Source organism: Alexandromys fortis, unplaced genomic scaffold (assembly GCF_014885135.2).
Source record: "Alexandromys fortis isolate MF-2015 unplaced genomic scaffold, M_Fortis_MF-2015_v1.1 scaffold_198, whole genome shotgun sequence".
In the NCBI taxonomy this organism is placed as follows: Eukaryota; Metazoa; Chordata; class Mammalia; order Rodentia; family Cricetidae; genus Alexandromys; species Alexandromys fortis.
The window spans coordinates 1260949-1279364 of NW_026068111.1; the positions used below are offsets into that span (position 1 = coordinate 1260949).

At 49.5% G+C, this 18416-nt stretch overlaps 1 protein-coding gene across 1 annotated transcript in view; it reads left to right on the forward strand.

Moving 5' to 3' along the window:
• The first annotated feature begins 3183 nt into the window (after window positions 1–3183).
• The window catches only part of Tshz3 (teashirt zinc finger homeobox 3), a 75700-nt gene continuing 60467 nt past the window's right edge, over window positions 3184–18416 (forward strand). Inside the window, exon 1 of the mRNA XM_050124517.1 lies at window positions 3184–3319. Within this exon, the coding sequence (XP_049980474.1) occupies window positions 3280–3319 (40 nt within the window). The 5' untranslated portion in view covers window positions 3184–3279. The remainder of the gene's footprint in view (window positions 3320–18416) is intronic.

Here is an 18416-nt window from a genome sequence, read left to right on the forward strand (position 1 = left end):
GTTATGCAAAGTTTTTTTGGTTTTGGTTCTTCCCCCTCCCCTTTGAAAGCTTGCTAAGTGCAGCAGACGAACTCCACAACCCAGCACTAGCCCAGGCTGAGGGACTTTTAAGGTCCCATATTCAGGTAGTTTCAGGGTATATTTTGTGAGAATTTGGAGAACTTTTCTCTTTTAGTTACATCGAGTCCTGCCGCAGAAAAGAAGATAAATCCTAGTGAAATAAAAGGACTAGGTTGACCTTGCCCACTTTTCTCAGTTCCATCCCCAAAATGACCTGAAAAACTATGCACGCGTTGTGATCCCCAAGTTAAGGGTGAATAGGTGCATGTAGCTAAAAGAACTCAGCAGAAATCAGTAATCCAGGCAGTGCCAAGCAGATCGACTCTGTGTGAGTGCCCCACCGGGCAAGGCAATGTGGTCGCAGTGTGCACTCCGCACAGCCCGAGTTGTGCGTGACAGGCTGTCGCTGCAATGTGCAACCCATTGACACTGATGGATGCACCAATGGTTGGACGGACAGATGTTAGGGCGGATCACACAGAGCGCGGTGCCTGAGCAGGGAGGGCTAAGCATTGGCGAGCAGGGGTGCCGGCAGGCAACAAGGGGACCGGCTCTTAGGCCGCAGCGGCACGGGTTAGGGGTGCGCGGCGAAGGAACGAAGGTTGAGAGCGGCGAAGAAAAGCAAAGGGAGAGGGAAGCATCCTTTGGGTGAACTCCCAGAGCGTGTTGCCCAGCACTGTAAGCACGTCGCCGCCGGCGTGCCTAAACGGGTGTTCCGTGCTTGGAACGTAAGCCGGGACCTTCAGGGTCTGACCTCCAGCTGCAATGATCCTCCTCCAGGCCAAAGGGGTCCCGTGGCCACCAGAACCGTGAGACCAACGGCCGGGTCGGCCGACTCACCGATCCCTCGCTCGCAAGAAGCTTTACGCGCCCTGGGGCCGCGTCTCACCGGCCTGGAAGAGAAGCCGCTTTGGCCTTTGCGACCATAAGCACCAAACGCCTCGGGTGTACCCACCCACGAGTAAGCCACACACACAGGCTGCCCGGGACCCGGCCTCAAGCTGCCTCGAGCTCTCGGCTTCACCCGGGATCCGCATCGGGTTAACTCAGAGAGCTCCCGCGCGCCTAGGCGCTGGAGCGGGCTTTATAGCCTGGGAGGACAGCAGCCGCACATCTGCATTCAGGCAGGCATCTGGACCCAGCCCAAGCCCGCCGGCCGGGGGAGAGCGGAGACTTTTGATCTTACCGGTAGGGTGAGATCTTGGTCTCCAGGTCTACAAGAAAAAGAAAGCACGCTGTGAACTTTCAAAACTTGGAAAAGCAACCACAAGAAAGCATGAAAAAGAAACAGGGCTGAAGAAGGGGGAAGAGAAGAATAAGTTTAAAATAATAAGAAAACGAAGAAGAAGAAAAAGAAGAACAGCAGCAAGCAAGGAAGGCCAGGCAGCTTCCAGTGCACTCAGGCGGCTAGTCCTGGGGCGCAGGGCGCGGGCCCTCGGGTGGACTGTGGGCCTTGAGGCTTGCACTGGTGCCAGAGACCCAGCCAGAGCACCCAGACTCAGTGCTGTTCCGAGGAGCTGGGGGCCCAGAGGCCACCCTAGCCACCACCGCCCAGCAGCGCCCGGAGCCCGCTGCGCCGCGGCCGCCCCATTCTCGGCCTAAGAGCTGGCCCAGGGAGACGCAATCGAGCCCGCAGCGCATCGATGCGCCGCCGCCCGCGCCGCTCGGGCTCTGGCTGCCGCTCCACCGCCGCCGCCCGAGGGTCGCCCGCGTGAATTCCAACCCACCGGCGCCCTCACCACTAAAGTAAGTGAGTCCTCGTCACCCTGTCGCCTACGCAACCGCGCCAGCCACCTCCTTCCCTGGGCGCCTCGGCCGGGTCCGCCTGCAGCCTCTGCAACCCCAATCACCCAATCAATAATCAATCCCCTTCGTCCAGAACTGCCCCCAAACCAGGCGCGGCTGAGGCGGCCCCTGTCCGGGGCTCACACGGGTGGGGGTTGGGTAGGGGATCCCGAGTTTCTTCTGCCGCCCCCGTCCCGCCTTGGAACCCGCAGTCGCCATGGGTGGGGGGCGCGGCCAGAGCCCAAGGGGGTGAGACGCGGGGAGCAGAGATTGTGATCGTCCCAAAGTCAGAAAAGGAAACTTAGAGGTGCCCCCTCCCATGCTGACCCCCGAAACACGCCTGAGAAAGTTTGCCTAAGGGGAAAAAACAGATGGAGGTAGCCACGGTGTGTCCCAGGAGAAGAGCCCCAGGGCCCACACCCTTGGTAGCCCTGCCTCCTCTCTCTGGTGCGCCCCGGGGCCCTGGGATCTTTGAAGGGGCACCATCCCGAGCTGGAGAGCACTCTCAGGCTTTGCACGCGGCGGGTGGAGAGGAGTGCGGGCCGGGAGGGGCAGTCGGGAGCAGCCCCAGGATGAGCCCCGGTGGGGAAGGAGGGATGGGCGGGGGCTGCGGGCTCCCCCAGACGGGCTAGGCTGGGCGGGCCCGCGCCCCTGCGTGAGCGCTCGGGGCGGAGGCTGAGGGCCTGCTTTGGGTGCCTGGACTTGGGCGGGGGTCCTAGGCAGGCACCGGGGCCGGGGCTGGGGGCGCCCCCGCGGGCAGGCGAGTGACACGATCATCTCCTTTTCCTTTAAGCTTGCCTGTTGCCGACGCCGCCGCTCCAGCCGCGCCGTGGGCAGAAGACTGGACCGCTGAGCCCCGGGCCGCGGCGGCGGCTGCGCCCCCCCACCCCCCCTGGACACCTCCACCCCCGGATGCCTTGACCTCCCTGCCCGGGGGCGGGAAGCGGGGCAGGACCGGCCGGGGTCGCTCCCGGGCTCCTCCTCTCATCCTTCTGCCCGCCTTCTCCTCCCCCTCTCCCCGCCCCCCAGCCCCGAACCCCGCGCACCTCGTCTAGGGACGGGGCGGGGGGGGGCAGGGCAACCGCTCCTCCCCGCCCCCTCCTCCTTGGGCCTCTGGAGCGATTTGTCAAACTTCCCATTCCGCCGGCAGCGTGGTCCTCCTCCTCCTCCTCCTCTGCCTCCTCCTCCTCCTCCCCCCGCGCTCCTCCTTCCCCGCGCCTCCCTCGCCCGCCCTCCTTCCCTCCGCACGTTCGGGGATCGCGGCGGAGCGCAGCGAGGGGGGGAAGCGGAGAGCCGGGGCGCAGCAGCATCCTGCGGGCGGCCGCTCTCCGGGGGGGAGGCTGCGAGCAGGCCCGCCTCGCCCCCCCCCCGCCGCCCCTCCCTCCCTCGGCTCAGCCCGGCAGCGGCGGCGGCGGCAGTCGCGGGAGAAGCATCATGCCGAGGAGGAAGCAGCAGGCGCCCCGGCGCGCAGCAGGTACGAGCGGCTTCCCCTTCCTCCTCCAGTCCTCCTCCTCTTCCTCTGCTCGCGCCGCGCCTCCGGGCTGCCGGCCCCCGCACTGCTCGCCACACTCCTCGCCTCTTTCTCTCCCTCTCTCTCTCCCTCTCTTCTCTCTCTCTCTGCGGGCGCAGAGTAACTCCGGGAGCCCGGTAGGCTCGCGGCTTTACTACCGGGGTGCGCGCGCCCCCCGGTTGCCCCGCTAAGCTCTCCGCTCGACCAGCTCGCACACCCTCCCGGGGACGACCGAGCCGGGTTTGGTCCCCACCTCCGCCTCTTTGGCTGCAGCAGGGAAGGCGCTCTCCAACCCGTGTCTTTTGGTGGGGGGCGGGCGGGGTCACCTGAGTTCTTTGGGACACCTTCTGTGTTGTCCTGGGTACTACCCAGTGCCTACACGGACTAGAGCTAGCGAGGGAGTGAGCTGGCCGATCCCTCTGGCCACCTTACCGCTAATTCGATTGATTCTTCATTTATTGGGCCCAAACCGGGTACAGCGGTGGAAACCAGAGCGCACAGAGTCTGGGTATTGTCAGATGACTGTCAGGTCAGTGTTGGATGCTGACATTTCTTTTACTCGTGAATGTCTTCTTACCCCCTCCCTCTCTTTCCGCTGCTGTTCTCTACCCTCTTCTAGCACTTAGTTCTGGGACATATCTGAGCCCCCCCCCCCTTTTTTTCCGCCAGGAACGTCAACTCCTGTTAGGACTGAGTTGATTTTTTTTTTCTTTCTGGAAAAGAGAATCATTGAAAACAAAACAAAACGCACACATACAACATTATTTTGCAATAATGTCGGTTGGGGGTACGTTGACTGGAAGAAGGGTTTCTGGCCGGTTGCCACCCTTGATTTGATGACTGATTGATCGCCCGTCATGCCTGTGCCTTTGATCTATTCATTCCCAATAAACATCAATAAATCACTTGCAATAGTGAGGCCAAGCTCCGTGACGTCAGGAGGGCCCTGTCAGTGCAACTTCAGGGATTTGGGGCGGCTTGCTGAGAGAGGACCACATATGGACGTGATGTATTTTGATATGAATAACACTCAGACATGCAGAGGCTCAGATGCTGCCTGAAGGGGAGGGCTACTTAGGAGTCCTTTTCGTTATTCTGCCTCCTTTTCACTTCGATTTTGATAGAAGAGGGGAGGGCTGAGAGAAGGGTCATCAAGTAATGTTCTGCATGCTGGTGGTACCCAGGCTGCTGGTGGTGGTGATGACCATTAGATCAGCCTGACTTCCACCTCTGCTGCACTCTGGCCTGCAGTCTCTACCAGGGTCAGAGAGAAGGAACCATGAGGTACTTCTCCCAGAAGTGTACTGGCCTGTCAGTGTTGTGAAGAAATCTTAGGAGGGATTAAACTTGGTTTGGTGCATAGAATGAATGCGTGTTTTCCTCTGTGCTCGGTGTTACCCAAATTTAGAAAGTTTGAAGATCCCAAACAGAGAGCTCACCTCCTCACTGATGCTGTCTGCTCATCCTACCTCCTCCTTTAAATTCCAGGCTTTAGCAGTGAGCTTATCTACCCAAAATAAACTCTAAAACTTTGGAGGCATCCTTTACAAAGTTGGGTAGTAGGAATGTCTTGGGCTTATTCCAGTCTGAGATATTTTTTTCTTTCCTTTTCGGGTACACATTTTTTAAGGTATCTCTGCCTCCATCCAATGAAACATATGTGGTTGCTTCTTTACTTTTCATTTTGACCTCTGTAGTGTATCTGCACTCTTCCACCTTGCCTGTATGACAAGTTTCTCAAACGTGCTGTTAGTTTGATTTCTGTTTATGTGTTTGTTCTGTTTTGTTTTTTTTGAAGCAACCTGTTCACTAACCTTTTTGCACTTTTAAGCCAGCCAGGAAATCTTAGGTCAGTTAGGGAAAACTCATTCTATAAAAACCTGACTGCAGGACTAATGGGAGATGGAAGAATGGCTTTGCTCTATCAAAATGACCCGTCACAACGACTTTGTTTCATATTTGATTTAATTGTCTCTCTCCTGACAGGCACATTCATCAATAGCTTAATGGTCAATCAGAAGTTGGCAGAATGAGTGCTTTCATTCTTTCTCATACCCTGGTTTTGGATTTACTTTATCAGAATGCCTCTGCCTAATGGACGTGTGGAGGAGGGGTGCAGGATGACTGAGAAGCTCCACACAAAACCCTACCACATTTAGGCTGCTTCTGAGTCCGCACAGGCCAGTAAGTGAGCTGTGCGAGCTGCCGGTTTTGTTTTGTTTGCTTGTTTGCATGGACGGACACGACGAGGAACTTCTCTGTTTTCCCTCCTTTTTTTTTTTTTAAGTTCCCACAGCTGCTTTGGGGACATACTGGGAGTGATGACAAATTGATTGCTTTGTCCCGATAGAGAGACAGTGGGAAAAAGAAAGATGTCTGCTGATTGGTGACTGGAAATCCTGTCCACAGCAACCTTGAGAATACTCGAGAATCCACACACACACACACACCCCCACACACACACCAAACTGAAAGGTCCGCTCAGCCATAAAAAAAGAAAAGTTGTTTTGCCAGCTTCATTAGTGTTCACCTAATTAGCTGTAAACCTGATGGATTCCTGACAGCTTTAATGATTGGAGATGACAAGCTTGACGCAGTGTCATGCAGCAGAATTAGGTTTGCAGCTAGTTTGATGTAATCAAGTTGATATTACACAGTCCTGGCTGCCTTTAGTTGTGCATTAACTCAATTTTCTGCTGCAGGTGACAAATGGGCTTTGGTACCTGGATAATCATGTCATAGGAATTAGGGCCCTTTTAATGGTCTGGGGTAGAATAACAACCACAAAGGGCCCAGAGCTGGGGAGAAGCTTGCAGACTAAGCACACAGGTGCACGCAGGCTTTCTATCTAGGCCAAATGTAACAGAGCTCCCCGAAAGGCCGAAGCAGGCTCCAAGAATCCCTGAAAAGACGGATTTCTGCAATTTAGATTTTGAAAATAGAAATTATGCAGGATTGGGAGTCGTCTTTTTTTTTTTCTTTGCAGAGAGGGAGAATGGGAAAGAAAGAGGAGTTTCTTCACCTGCTGGACAGAAATCTGGGCAGGAGTTTGCTTCCTCGGAGCATGTACGATAAAAGGGCCAGACATTTGTACTGGAAAGATTGTTGTTACCCATTGGAGCTGGGTGAGCACTGGCCAGTGTTCTTTAAGCAAAATAGCCCTTATTCCTTGCTTAATATAGGGTCCTCCCCCAGCCACCCTGTTTGTTTTTAAATAAGTATTTTCAGAAAATAGCAGTGCAGAATTAGAGTAATCCGTAACAGCATGTTTTATTTTATCCACGTGTATATATTTTCTGGAGGATAGATCACAGAACATCACTGTTCGACTTTTTAAAAAATCTTCAGTGAGCAATAACTCATCAGCGACTTTTAGATTATTTTTTTTTCCTCTCAAAGGAATATTCTTCTATGGCGTTCTTGAGGGGGGGTAGCATTGTGATTGTGAGGGTCAGTCTTCAAGCCTCCTGACTTTTATAAAAGGGACTAGGATCAGCTGGTGTCACTGAACTCTGTGGGCTTCCCTGGTATAGGAAGAAGGTCACTGGCATTGCCAGTGGACATGCGCATGCCTGAGAAGGGGCCCGCCTAAGAGGTGGCTCACCTGGTGTGTGCCTATGACACCTTCATCAAGCTGCCTAGTACTTAGGGCAGCTCCCGGAGGCAGCTTTTGCCTTTTCTCTTAGAAGCCCTGAGCACCCAGGACGACATGCCCGCATCTGCCTTGGGAATTTATTTCCTCTCAGGCCTGCCACATATTTTTCCTTTGGACAGGCAGTCTTCTCTACGGTGAGGTGGCATAGAACTGGCTATGGCTGGCCTGTGTGGGGTCTTTTATTATTATTTTTTTATTTTCTCATTTCCTTTGAAACCAAGGGAACTATATACATATAAAAAGAAAAAAAGAAATCAAGTCTATGAAGGGAAAAACACAAGTCAAGGAACCTTCCTGTGGGCCTCTGCCTGGGCAAGAGAACCTTCCAGAATTCAGATTCTGTGTCCCCCCACTCCATGATCCTGACAGCTGTCAGGGAGGGCTTCGGTGCACTCCAGGGCAACCCTTGATTGTGAGCGGAGGTTGTTGTCATTTTGTTCTTGGGTGTGCTTGAGTGTGAGTGAAGGAGCCAGCAGCTGATAGATCAAGACATTCTCCTGCTCGCCTAGGAACTCTTGCGTTTCCTCTCTTTTGCTAAAGATTGGTTAGTGGACTGACGAGGATGGGAGATGACGGTGGTCAGGGCCTGGGGAGACACTGTGAAATGCAGGTGAGTGGGTAGGATGCCTACCCGTGTTTCAGTCCAAGCCTGACACTTCTGCAAGGAGAAGGAACGTGTTCGGTGTAGGGATCCACTCTTGCTCTCGGGTGCTTTGTGTTTTATATGTGGGCTGCAGACTGAGGTCTGGCTTGGCTGCAAAACACAGACGCGGAGAAGAGCAAGGAAGCAACTGGCGAGTGTGCCATGGTCCTGATGCTACAGCCTCCTTTAAGCCTATCAGGCCCTCAAGGTGCAGCCTTTGAGGTTTCCCTCCAGGCTCAGTTTCCGTTCTTACCTGCCACTGAACAACCCATGCATAGCTTTGGCCTGGTAGCTAAAAAACAAAACGTGGGGTGGTCTGTGTCTACACTTCTGTGCCAGTATCCGGCCCACTGTAGGTGCTGGTCCTGGAAATAACATTCTGCCCTTACCTACATCCTGAGTGCAGCGAGGCCAGGCCAAACCAGGGACCCTGGGAGAGGCTCCCGGTGCAGGCTCATGCTTTTCTTAACATTCTAAATGGTGGTTTCTGTGTCTGAAGGTAGAAATGAAAGGTGAATACAATATATTTTATTTGGTAACAATGGTGGAGGCTTGAACATCCAGGCAGAAAATGTGCTCTTGTAATTAGACTCAATAGACAGGCAGTCATTTTTAAATTCTTTGACACATGCATAAAATAGTCATATAATAAGATAAGATGACAATTTTATGTTAGGTTGATAAAGTGTCCTGATACATGCATTTAAATGTCTGTAAGCCTTTTTTTTTTAAAATAAAAAATCCAGACAGATTAATTCTAGTTTCCAGTGTTTGCAGTTAGTCATTCAATTAATTTTTAAATCCTACTAAACAATGACTATGAATATATATTTTTTCTTCTCTTTCTGTATTTTTTTTTAAAAAAACCTGCATGGTAAGAAATGGTGGACTTTGGAGCTTCCCTTTATTTTTTTTTCAGCATGTGTAAAAATTTACGTTCAGTGTGGACTTAAAAATTCAGGTCTCTGTGGCTAGAGTAAGGCGGTACGTTCTTGGAAATAATCTTTGGGAAGACAGTAGCACCACATGGCCGGCTTAAGGCCACTTGCCTGAATGACTGACAGACTTGAGATTTAGGAATCATTGTTGGAAGAATTACGTAGTGTAATTGACCAAATATTGAATATTTTATAAGCCCCATTTTTTTTTTTTAAAAAGGACATTTCTAGCACAGTACACTTGATTTGATCAGCATTTAAATTCTTTGGGTTTAATTAGCTTCGTTTCTGTAAATTTTCCCACTGTTCCAGCCTACATAGCCCACGAGATGTACTGGGGGTTAAAAAGGGCATTCCACTGAAAGTTGTATACCTTGGACTCTCTGAGCAGCTCTCTACCTTCTTTTCTCGGATATGCAAAGGTGTGGTTCTTGGAACATAATTTAAATTTATTTGGGCTTAATGATAAATTAGTAATCCATACTGTCGGGACACGTGTTATTAATTATAACCGTGCTTTCTTCATCCAGAACAGCTGTTGGGGAAACAGGGGAAGTTCAGATTGTTTGGAGGAGGGAGCGGGGGCAAACAAGGAACTCATCCACTCCTTGTCTTACTTGTTGGTCTCCTGACGATGACAATAAGGGCTCGCAGAGGACAGAGGATAGAGGAGAGGGAAACTATCAATTTTCCATCGAGATGGCTAGTGGGAAATGCTCACTAAGGTACATTCTTAGAAACATAAGCTTGACGCTCCGTGCTTTTGAGTTCAGTTGGAAACCTGAGGCTAAAAGCAGGCTGAATTGGCTGGCCTCTGTCCCATCGTGTCTCTCTCTCTCTCTCTCTCTCTCTCTCTCTCTCTCTCTCTCTCTCTCTCTCTCTCTCTCTCTCTCTCTCTCTCTCCACACACACACACACACACACCACTTTTTCTTCCTTGTCTGTGATAAACCAGAATGTCTTCTTCATAAGTCTAAGGTAGTAAAAAGCAGAATACTCCAAATTCTCTCTTGTTTCCCAAACTGGAGCCCCCTTCCTTTTAATAGAGAGTAAAGGGCTCTCTACATGTGAGGATTCAAATTCATTTACTTTTGATATTCTGTCCCCATCATTAAATTTAGCCCTATGTATTCAGTTTCCTCTGAGTTCTTTGAGAAATGCATGTTGCATAAAATAGGCAATTTTTAATGAACAATTTAATGTAAATGGGTTTTGAATTTAAATTAATATTAATGAAGCCTTGAGTGCATTTATTTTGCATACGTAAAGACTTGTAAGTCTTTCACCCATGTGCTTTTTTCTTTATGTAGGAACATTGGGTGGGTGAATGAACCAGCACCTTTTAAAGATTTACACTTAAAAAATATTAAATCGATTTTATATGTCCCCTAGCGCCAACATATTATTAAGCAAAAGTGTCACTTCATTTTAAGAAAATAGCCTGATCTCCTCTGGAACCTCTCAGCTTCCAGGGCCCTGCAAGCTGCCACTGGATTGGCATTGCTGCTGGAGAAAGCCTAACCAACAATAGTTACTACAATCAAGATGTTTTCTTTCTTTGGCTTACCTCTAATGCATTATGTATCTTGGAATGATGTAATTAATTCTGTTAGATGTAATTGCTATAATCACTTTGATGTTACACATAATAAAGGTAATGTTGTAAGCAGACAAAAAATATAAACACCTTATTGTAACGAACGCTAACATTTCTTCTTCCAGAGTCTGGTTTAATACGCAAGGGCTGCGAATTATTTTGGGTCACAGGTGACAACTGGTTCGAGCGGAGCTCTTTGGGATTCCAAAGGATGGCTCCTTGGCTTGGAGGAATCTCCAAGCCTGTTACCTAGGGATCTTAATGCCAGTTTCCTTAAAGATGTGGCTAATTAAGAGAAGGTTTTGTCTGGTGTGGAGGAGAGAGGTAAAGGCTTTAGAAGTGGTCATGACACCAGAGGATGGCTTAGGAGGGCGTAGGGAAGTGGGAGGTGGCTGATTCCTCTGTTTTTCTCATGGTGTAGAATTATGGGAAATGCTGTGTGTGTGTGTGTGTGTGTGTGTGTGTGTGTGTGTGTGTGTGTGTGTGTGTATAGGAGAGAGAGGGAGGGGAGGGAGATAATGCATGAGCTTATGGTAGGTGGAAAAAGACTACTTTTCTATAATAATATAGTAAGGGAAATAAAATGCAACAACGTATTTTATCCTCATTCCATATGTTCCGTGGACTCGTGTGTGTGTGTGTGCATGTGTATGCATATGTGTGTGTGTGTCTGTGTGTGTGTTCGTGCATGCATGCACGTGTGCGAGTACGTGTGTGTGAGACTATTCATGAAATGCCAGGGCTGATATTGCCTGTTGTACTGGAACCACGTCACCACCCACACTCCCAGCTTTAAGGCACCCAGAATGGATCCATTCCTTCCCTCCACAGGGTATAGAAGTTTGCCTGGCATCTTGGGGGTAAAAGGCTCACAGGGAAATTTCTAACGTGCATAAATTACTCTCTCCCAATGCAGCTTGCAAGTGGTGGGCAATGTGGCAGGCCAAGGAATCATGCTGTTTAATTTTTTCCCCCTCTTGGGTACCCTGGGTTAAAGCAGTGTGTTGATCTTTTGCATGCCCAACTGCAGCCACCCTCCCACCCCCTGCCCAGATGTTGTTACGGGGAATCTGTTAAAGCCTCATGACCCAAGGTGAACTTGACAACAGTTTCTATGAGATTTCCATTTCTTCCTTTATTATTTATTTACATGTGAGCCTTTGGAGACTGTAGCCCAGGCTGTTGCAGCTTCCTGCATGCTAGGATGACAGGCCTGTGTCCCCATGCCTGACCTACACGTGCTTCCAATGATCACACACACAAATCTGCAAAACTGCATGTGCGCGTGAGAAGGGGATTCCGCCGTCTCCTAGGAGGACGGAAAGGTGTGCAAAGGGGGCATCTGTGACCTAGCTTGTGTTCAGGACTCCTCCAAGGATCTTGTTGGCTTTAGTGCCTGACTGCAGACCGAATTCCCAGGAAAGCAGGCCTTGGGCAGGTGGGTGTCCCACCTTGCAGGTTGGCCTAGGCCTAAAGGGACAAGAGTCCTGAGTCTGGGCCCATCCTGGGCTGCAGACCTATAGCCCCAGTCCTCAGACTCTGACTCTTAGGCTGGTTTTGATGGGTGGAATGATAAAAGGTCTGTGAACTGCAAAGGCCCCTGTAATCAGGGTGGGCGCTGACATCCTCCTCAAGTTTGACAGCTCCTTCCTTTTCTGTCCTCACCACCAGGCCTTTCTCAACCAGTCGCCCCGCCTCCCTCTCTCCCTCTACCCACCCTCGCTGCCCGCCACCCACCCCTCCCTCCCTGTCCCCCTTTCTCTCTCTCTCTCTCTCTCTCTCTCTCTCTCTCTCTCTTTTTGTACTGTAGGCCTGTTGCTAATTAATGTTCCCCCATAAGATTCTGTCGGAGTTGAGTAATGTTTTTGATCTTTATGCCTGATAACTGCATACTTAATGAGATTTCAAAGCTGTGAGTGCAGCTTCCTACAATTATTGACAGATGCCTTTCCTTTGCCATTGGGTTCAGCTTCATAAATCCTCCCGCTGTAATGAGGTTGAGCGGTACCACCCTGGCAGTGAGCTAATGAAAGGGGGGAGGGCGCATCGGCGCATGGCTGTCTGACACATTTTTTTTTCCTTTAAAATTTACTATGCAGATGTCAAGCTGCGGGCCGATTACTTCAAACATGCTAATTTTTATCTTGCTTTTGTGTCAGCCCTTTGCCATTAAAAAATAAATAAATAAAAGGACTAACCTCCCTGCCCTCCGTTTCATTCTTTTCTTCTTCTTCTTCTTAAGTCGTATTTTTAATAACCCCCAGTGTGTGGCTGCTGAGGACGCTGGTGTGCACATGGCCTTTTCCAGGTATCTGGTAGTAGGATTGGTTTAGTGTGTGTGTGTGTGTGTGTGTGTGTGTGTGTGTGTGTGCCATCGGAAGGACAGGGGGAGGATAAAGCGCGATTTCCCCAGGCCTCCCGGCAGCCTGCCCTAAGTATGCACTTGAAACGTCGGAGAATTCATTTCAGAGTTCTGAAACTAAATCCTGCTGGAGAAGAGCCTCGCCATGCCAAACAGTCGATTTCCTTTTCAGCGGGCTCATACATCACTGACCCACCCTTTCCTCCTGACAGAATGACATATGTCATTTATCATATGGGCCTCGGCCAGACAACAGCAAGGGGAGGGAAGCCCAGTTGTCCCCTCCTCCTCCAGTACAGTACAGTGTGGCTTGCTCTCGGGAGCTTTGCTGATTTGGTGCGAGAGGCAGAGGGTGGAGAGAGGGGAGGTAGGGAGAGGGGACGCTCCAGCCTGCCCTGTGTATGGCTGTCTTCAGGATGTGTGCTGTGCCATTGCCATGAGGGTACAAGACTGGCCGCGGTACCAGAGATGCTGTGTTCCTTTCTGTGATCAGCCGAGCCGCACTGCTCAGCTTCCGACACTGGATGACTTCCCTGCCCTTCCTGTGTCTCCTCTCTCTCTCCCCCCTTTCTGTTCCTTCCCTTTAGTCCAGAGTGGGGAAAGCAGTTGACAGGTATCATTCAAGCAAGGCCCCGCGTGTGAGGGGTGGGATAAATGAGTCTCAGGGCTCCTGGCTTCACATGATTCAAACGTACGTTATTGAAGATGGATGTTCCTTAAAAAAAGATTGATGGTAGATGCTGGGCTTGGGGTGCCATTTATCATTTTGAATATTATTTAGACTTGCTGAGTAAACCTGTAACTTGAGAGTTGTACCAGACGGGACTGGCTATAGGCTGTGTGTGTGTGTGTGTGTGGTTTCATCGATTGGCCTTGGACTCTCATTGCTGCAGAGTAGACAGGAGCCCCCTTGTATTTATAATAGAGGACCCCCAAAACATGAAGGCAGGGAGGGATGAAGTTTTAATTTTGAACAATTTTAAAGGACATGGGGGAAAATGAAGTGTGTATGATTGGTGCTAAAGCTCTCTCTCTCTCTCTCTCTCTCTCTCTGTGTATGTGCGCGTGCGTGTGTGTCTGTCTGTCTGTCTGTCTCTCTGTCATTCTTCCCTTATGGAGGCAGTCACGTACCAAACATTAAAATATAAACAGCTGTACTTACCGAACCCTTGTCTGATTTTTTTAAATTCTGTGTCATGCTTTTTTTTTTTTAAATCTGTATTGAAATAGCTTAGCACAATATAACTTAAAAAAAATACCGGTTGGCTTGGTTAGTCGTGTGAGAACGACGTAAAAAACACTTGTATGTCTAAAGAATATTTGAAATAAAAAATCATCCTTTTCGGCTCCCTGCCTCAGCTCCCAGCAGCCTCTTTTTCTTTGTGTCTGCACTCTGTTCTCTGCAGCTGGCCCCCCCCGACCCCCACCAGGACTGATGTGGACAGCTGTTTGCAGGGCCTGCCCGTTAATCATTTCTGCTGCTTTTGCACCCTCAAGCTCTGTGCACTGGGACACCCCCACCTACTGGAAGTACTTAGGGACGCAGGCTGGCTTGCCATTGGAGCCCCCAGATGTCTGGAGGTAGGCTGTGGCAACTCGATGGCCTTTACTCTTCTGTTTCCAAGGCCTTGGTGCCTGGCTCCCCAGGAGGAAAAGGAAAAGAGAAGCTGTGGCCTCCCGTGCTCCAGTCTTCTGAACCATGGAAGCCCTGATAGTGCAAATGCAGTTGTCAGGAGCCGCATTCGTAGTCTGTACACAACTTTATTTGAGTTTAATAACGAAATGGAAGACTTCTTATGTGACTTACAGTGTGACCATTCGTTTTTAAAAATGGTGAGACACAAAGTTAGACGGAGGGTTTTTTTTTTCCCACCTATCAAAAACACAGGAGTCTAGAATTCATGGAGGGACTGAATGTACATGCCTAGAGGCTTGTGGGGAAAAAGTTCCTGAACATGCATAAATAAATAAATAATTGGCATCTGAAAGAAATGGGATTCAGACTGTGCCCTGGCTAAAAGGCAACTCTCATCTCTCTTTCTGTGCATGTGGTGTGTGTGTGTGGTGTGTGTGTGTTTTTAAATAACTTTATTAACACTCAGATGCTTTGCACTGCCCATGGGCCTGGCTTAGGGTTCACTCTGGGGGTTGCCCAGCTGCTGCCTCAAACCAGGTAGCATCAGATCCGCCTTTTGTTGGTGCCTGGAATCACATCAGGTTATTATCAGTCGCTGCTGCTGCTTCTGCTGCTTGCTGAGACTTCATGGAAGAAGGCAAAACTTTGATCATCTGCCCTTGCACTGGGCGGTGTTGGAGGTAATTAAGAGTACAAGTGCCAATTTGCAGAAAGGATTGTAAACACCTTTGATACAAATGCCACCTTTCCATTGTTTCTACCCCCGATTAGGAAAACTTTGCTGTTAATAGGTACAAGTGCAGTTCAGGTACAATTGGTAAGGAACGGAGTGCACTCATGGGGAGAAATCTTGTTTTGTTTTTGGTTCGCTTTTCTTCTTATCCCCTTTTCTCAGTTTTATGGCTGGAGACATGATTTATTGCAACCATCCATCTTGGGGGCTCATCCATCACACCCGGGTTGCTAGGAGATTGTGGCAGCAGCTGTTTGCTCTGAATCAGACAGAAAAGTTGTCAATCATCAAAGGCAGGTGAATAGCATTAGAAACACGCTATTGTCAGACGGAATAATTAATCAAAGAGAGAAAAGATAATTAAAAAGATATGACCCTTGCAAGTACTTGCTCTGGTTTGCCTGGAAAAAAAAAAGAGAAAGAAAGAAAGAAAGAAAAACGGCCTGGTCTTTTCTAGACACTTAAGCAGCTGAGGGCTGATAAAATATGCACTCTGCAGTGCATGGCTTTTAATTAATTGAAAAAGGTTCAACATTCAAAGACGATGCTGGAGAAAAGTCCAGTTATGAGCAGAAGTAATATTTATTGTTTGCATGAAGGGCTTGACACAGAGTCTAACTTTCCGTTGCAAACCTCTGGCATCCCCATTTGGTAAGAAGGTCTGGGCTGGGGTCCTCAGGTAACCACTAGAGACAGACTGCCTACGTTTTGTTTTTCCATGCTGCTGGTCATCATCACGTGACCATGCTGGGACCAAGCCAGCCAGGATGGTTGTCTTTCGAATGTTCTGGTGAGTCTGGAAGAACCAAATTCTTTCAGTAGGATTGATTTTCTAAAAGCAAAAGGTGGGACCATGGAAGGACACACCATGAAGTGTCCACCTTCAGGGCCCACGGAACAAGGTCTGAGTCATATTTCTTATGTAATCCGGAACTTGCCAATCATTTCCATCTGGGGCCAGAATACTGTTAAAAAAAAAAAAAAAGCCCCTCTCCCCAGCCTCCAACCAGGGTCGGGAGATCATTTCGAGCACCCGTGTTTCCTCAAAGATATATTCATAGACTAGGAAGTTCATTCTTGTTCTCTCTGAAGCTAAAATATTCCAGAGGAATTGGGGAAACGTATTAAAGACGAGATAGAAAGTGGCAGATCTCGAGCTGCTTTCCAGTTAAACATGCTGCAGTCCCCGAAACAGATCTACTCTTTTTATTTTTGGGTACTCTGCTTGATTTTCACACCATTCTCCTCCCAAAGAATAGCAGGACTTCTAAAATTAGCAGAACACAAAAAGGCTTGACTATTAGGATGCATGAGAAGAAAGAAAGCAACGTTTAAAAAAATGCATTAGAGACAGGGTTCTCAGGGCACCGCAGAGTAAGGCCCTAGCATCCCCATCTGGAGCTCCCCGCAGGTACAAGCGCTGGGATTTATTGCCGAGAGTCCCAGCGACGGGACACACACCCTCTCCTATGATGCCTCGGTAGCCCCACTTTGGAAGATGCAGACCTGGCCTTTGGTGAGAAACAAATGACTCAGAAATGCATTTGTACCTGCCTCGGACACTGGTGGCCCAAAGAGGACTGACCTCTTCAAGACACTGGAGAGTGTGCCTAGTCAGAACTTGACTTCCGAATTTGATGGCAAGCAACACTATTGTCTTTGAGTCAGAATCCCCACCAGAGGTGGTTTCTGGGCTCTCAAGCATCTACGGGGTTCTGACCACATACCAGTTGTCTTTCACCTTCAGGGCCTGGTGCAGTGTTTGCTCATGACCAGCTAGCCTAGGCTTGGCTGTGCAGGAGAGTCCAGTGGGTGCCCTGAGAGGGTGCGAGCAGTTCCCTTGATGGCCTGAGCAAGTGAGAGGTGCTTCCTTCCCCCATGAGATCTGGCTGTTTGGAGACAGACCTGGGGTAGTCATTTCTTTTCAGTGGTGTGTGTCTGTGTGTGGGTATGTGTGTGCATATGAGTATAGGTTCCTGCAGAGACCAGAAGAGGGCGTCTGATCCCTTGGAGTTGGGCTTACAGATGATAATGAGTCTCTGGGATGTGCCCCATGGGAAGCACACTCAGGTCTTCCACAGTACGTTGTCTTCTCTCCAGCCCCTGAAGAGGGCTTCTTAAGAGTTGCCATCTCCCCTTGTCTAGTAAATGCTGAGAAGGCACATTGCCTAATGTCAAGCAAAGCTATTCCAAACACCTGGCAGTTCACAGGGAAGGGCTCATGTGGAAAGCTCCTCTTGATATACTGATGGGACATTTAAGAATTAACATATGAAGAGTGTCAGCCTTTAATGCTAGTGAAATTAAATAGCAGCCCTTTCTTTTAAATGAGAAACAAAACCAGAGAAAATAAAAGTCTGAGTTCTGAGAAGTTTAGGCAGGTCTCCCCGCTCCACTTTTTGGTCTTCTGTTTGGAGTCTCATGCCCCTGCCCCAGGTGACACCCAGTGGCTGGTAAAGTGACACATTAAAGGACAGAAGGACAAAGGGAGGTGGGAGGCACACAATTCTTTTTTGGAAAGGGCCTGGTACCCATGTGAGGTTTGGTAGGGATTTCCTAGTCTCCGATCCAGCCTTATTGTACACAGATTTCTGTATCCAAGGGATTTGTCGGGACAGAGGCAACACTGTTCATCTGTCATTCTTGTTGGACCCTGTTCCTATCCTGGTGCCCATTAAATTAGAATTAGCCTAGGCCTGCCTCTGGAGGAGCACTGGTATTATAAACCACCACTGATGAACCCTGCTTCCAAGTCAGAATCTACGACTTAGAAACCCAGACTCCCTGCTCCCCGAAAGTCTACCTGGTAGCGGAGTGTTTAATCTAAGTAACCTGTATTTCACTGTTGTAGTTCAGTGTGACAAGGTTGCCCAGAAGTCATTCTGGGATGTTCATATCTCAGCTGCCATGAACTCAAAACAGGCTCTGCCTGAAAGTCCTAACCCACGAGAACAAGGAGCACAGTTAACCAGATTGGCTCCCCTGTAGGTGCAGCCATTCTGAAACAGTTAAAGGACCCAGCCCACTTAAGACAACGGATGCTCATCTGCCAAGGAAGAGTGTTGGAAGGAAGCAGAGAGTCACGTCTCGGCCAGGAGAAGGTGGAGTGCCTAGCCATCTTCCCCAGGCACCAGGGTTTTCTCCTCATGACATTCGTTTCCTGCCTTTGTGTTTCCTCGGGGCCTGTAGTGAACTAGCTCCTTCATATATATTAGTTAGCCAGTCCTAAGGCGGCCTCATCTATGAGGCTACAGTAGTGTCGTTTTCCCTAGCTTTTCTGTATAAAATGGTAAAAGCAAGCCGGGACTCCTGTTACATGACGGAGGCTCCTATGGAGATGCTTTCATGGACAAGCAATAGAATCAGTGTGGAGTCAGCTGGGCAAAAGAAAATAAATAAAATAGGGCCGTGCTCTTGCTCCTTGGAGCCAGGCCTCATGAACTCGCTCTCTGTGGATCCTGGAACTGCAGACTCTGGCTGAGAGTGTGGGTGGGGAG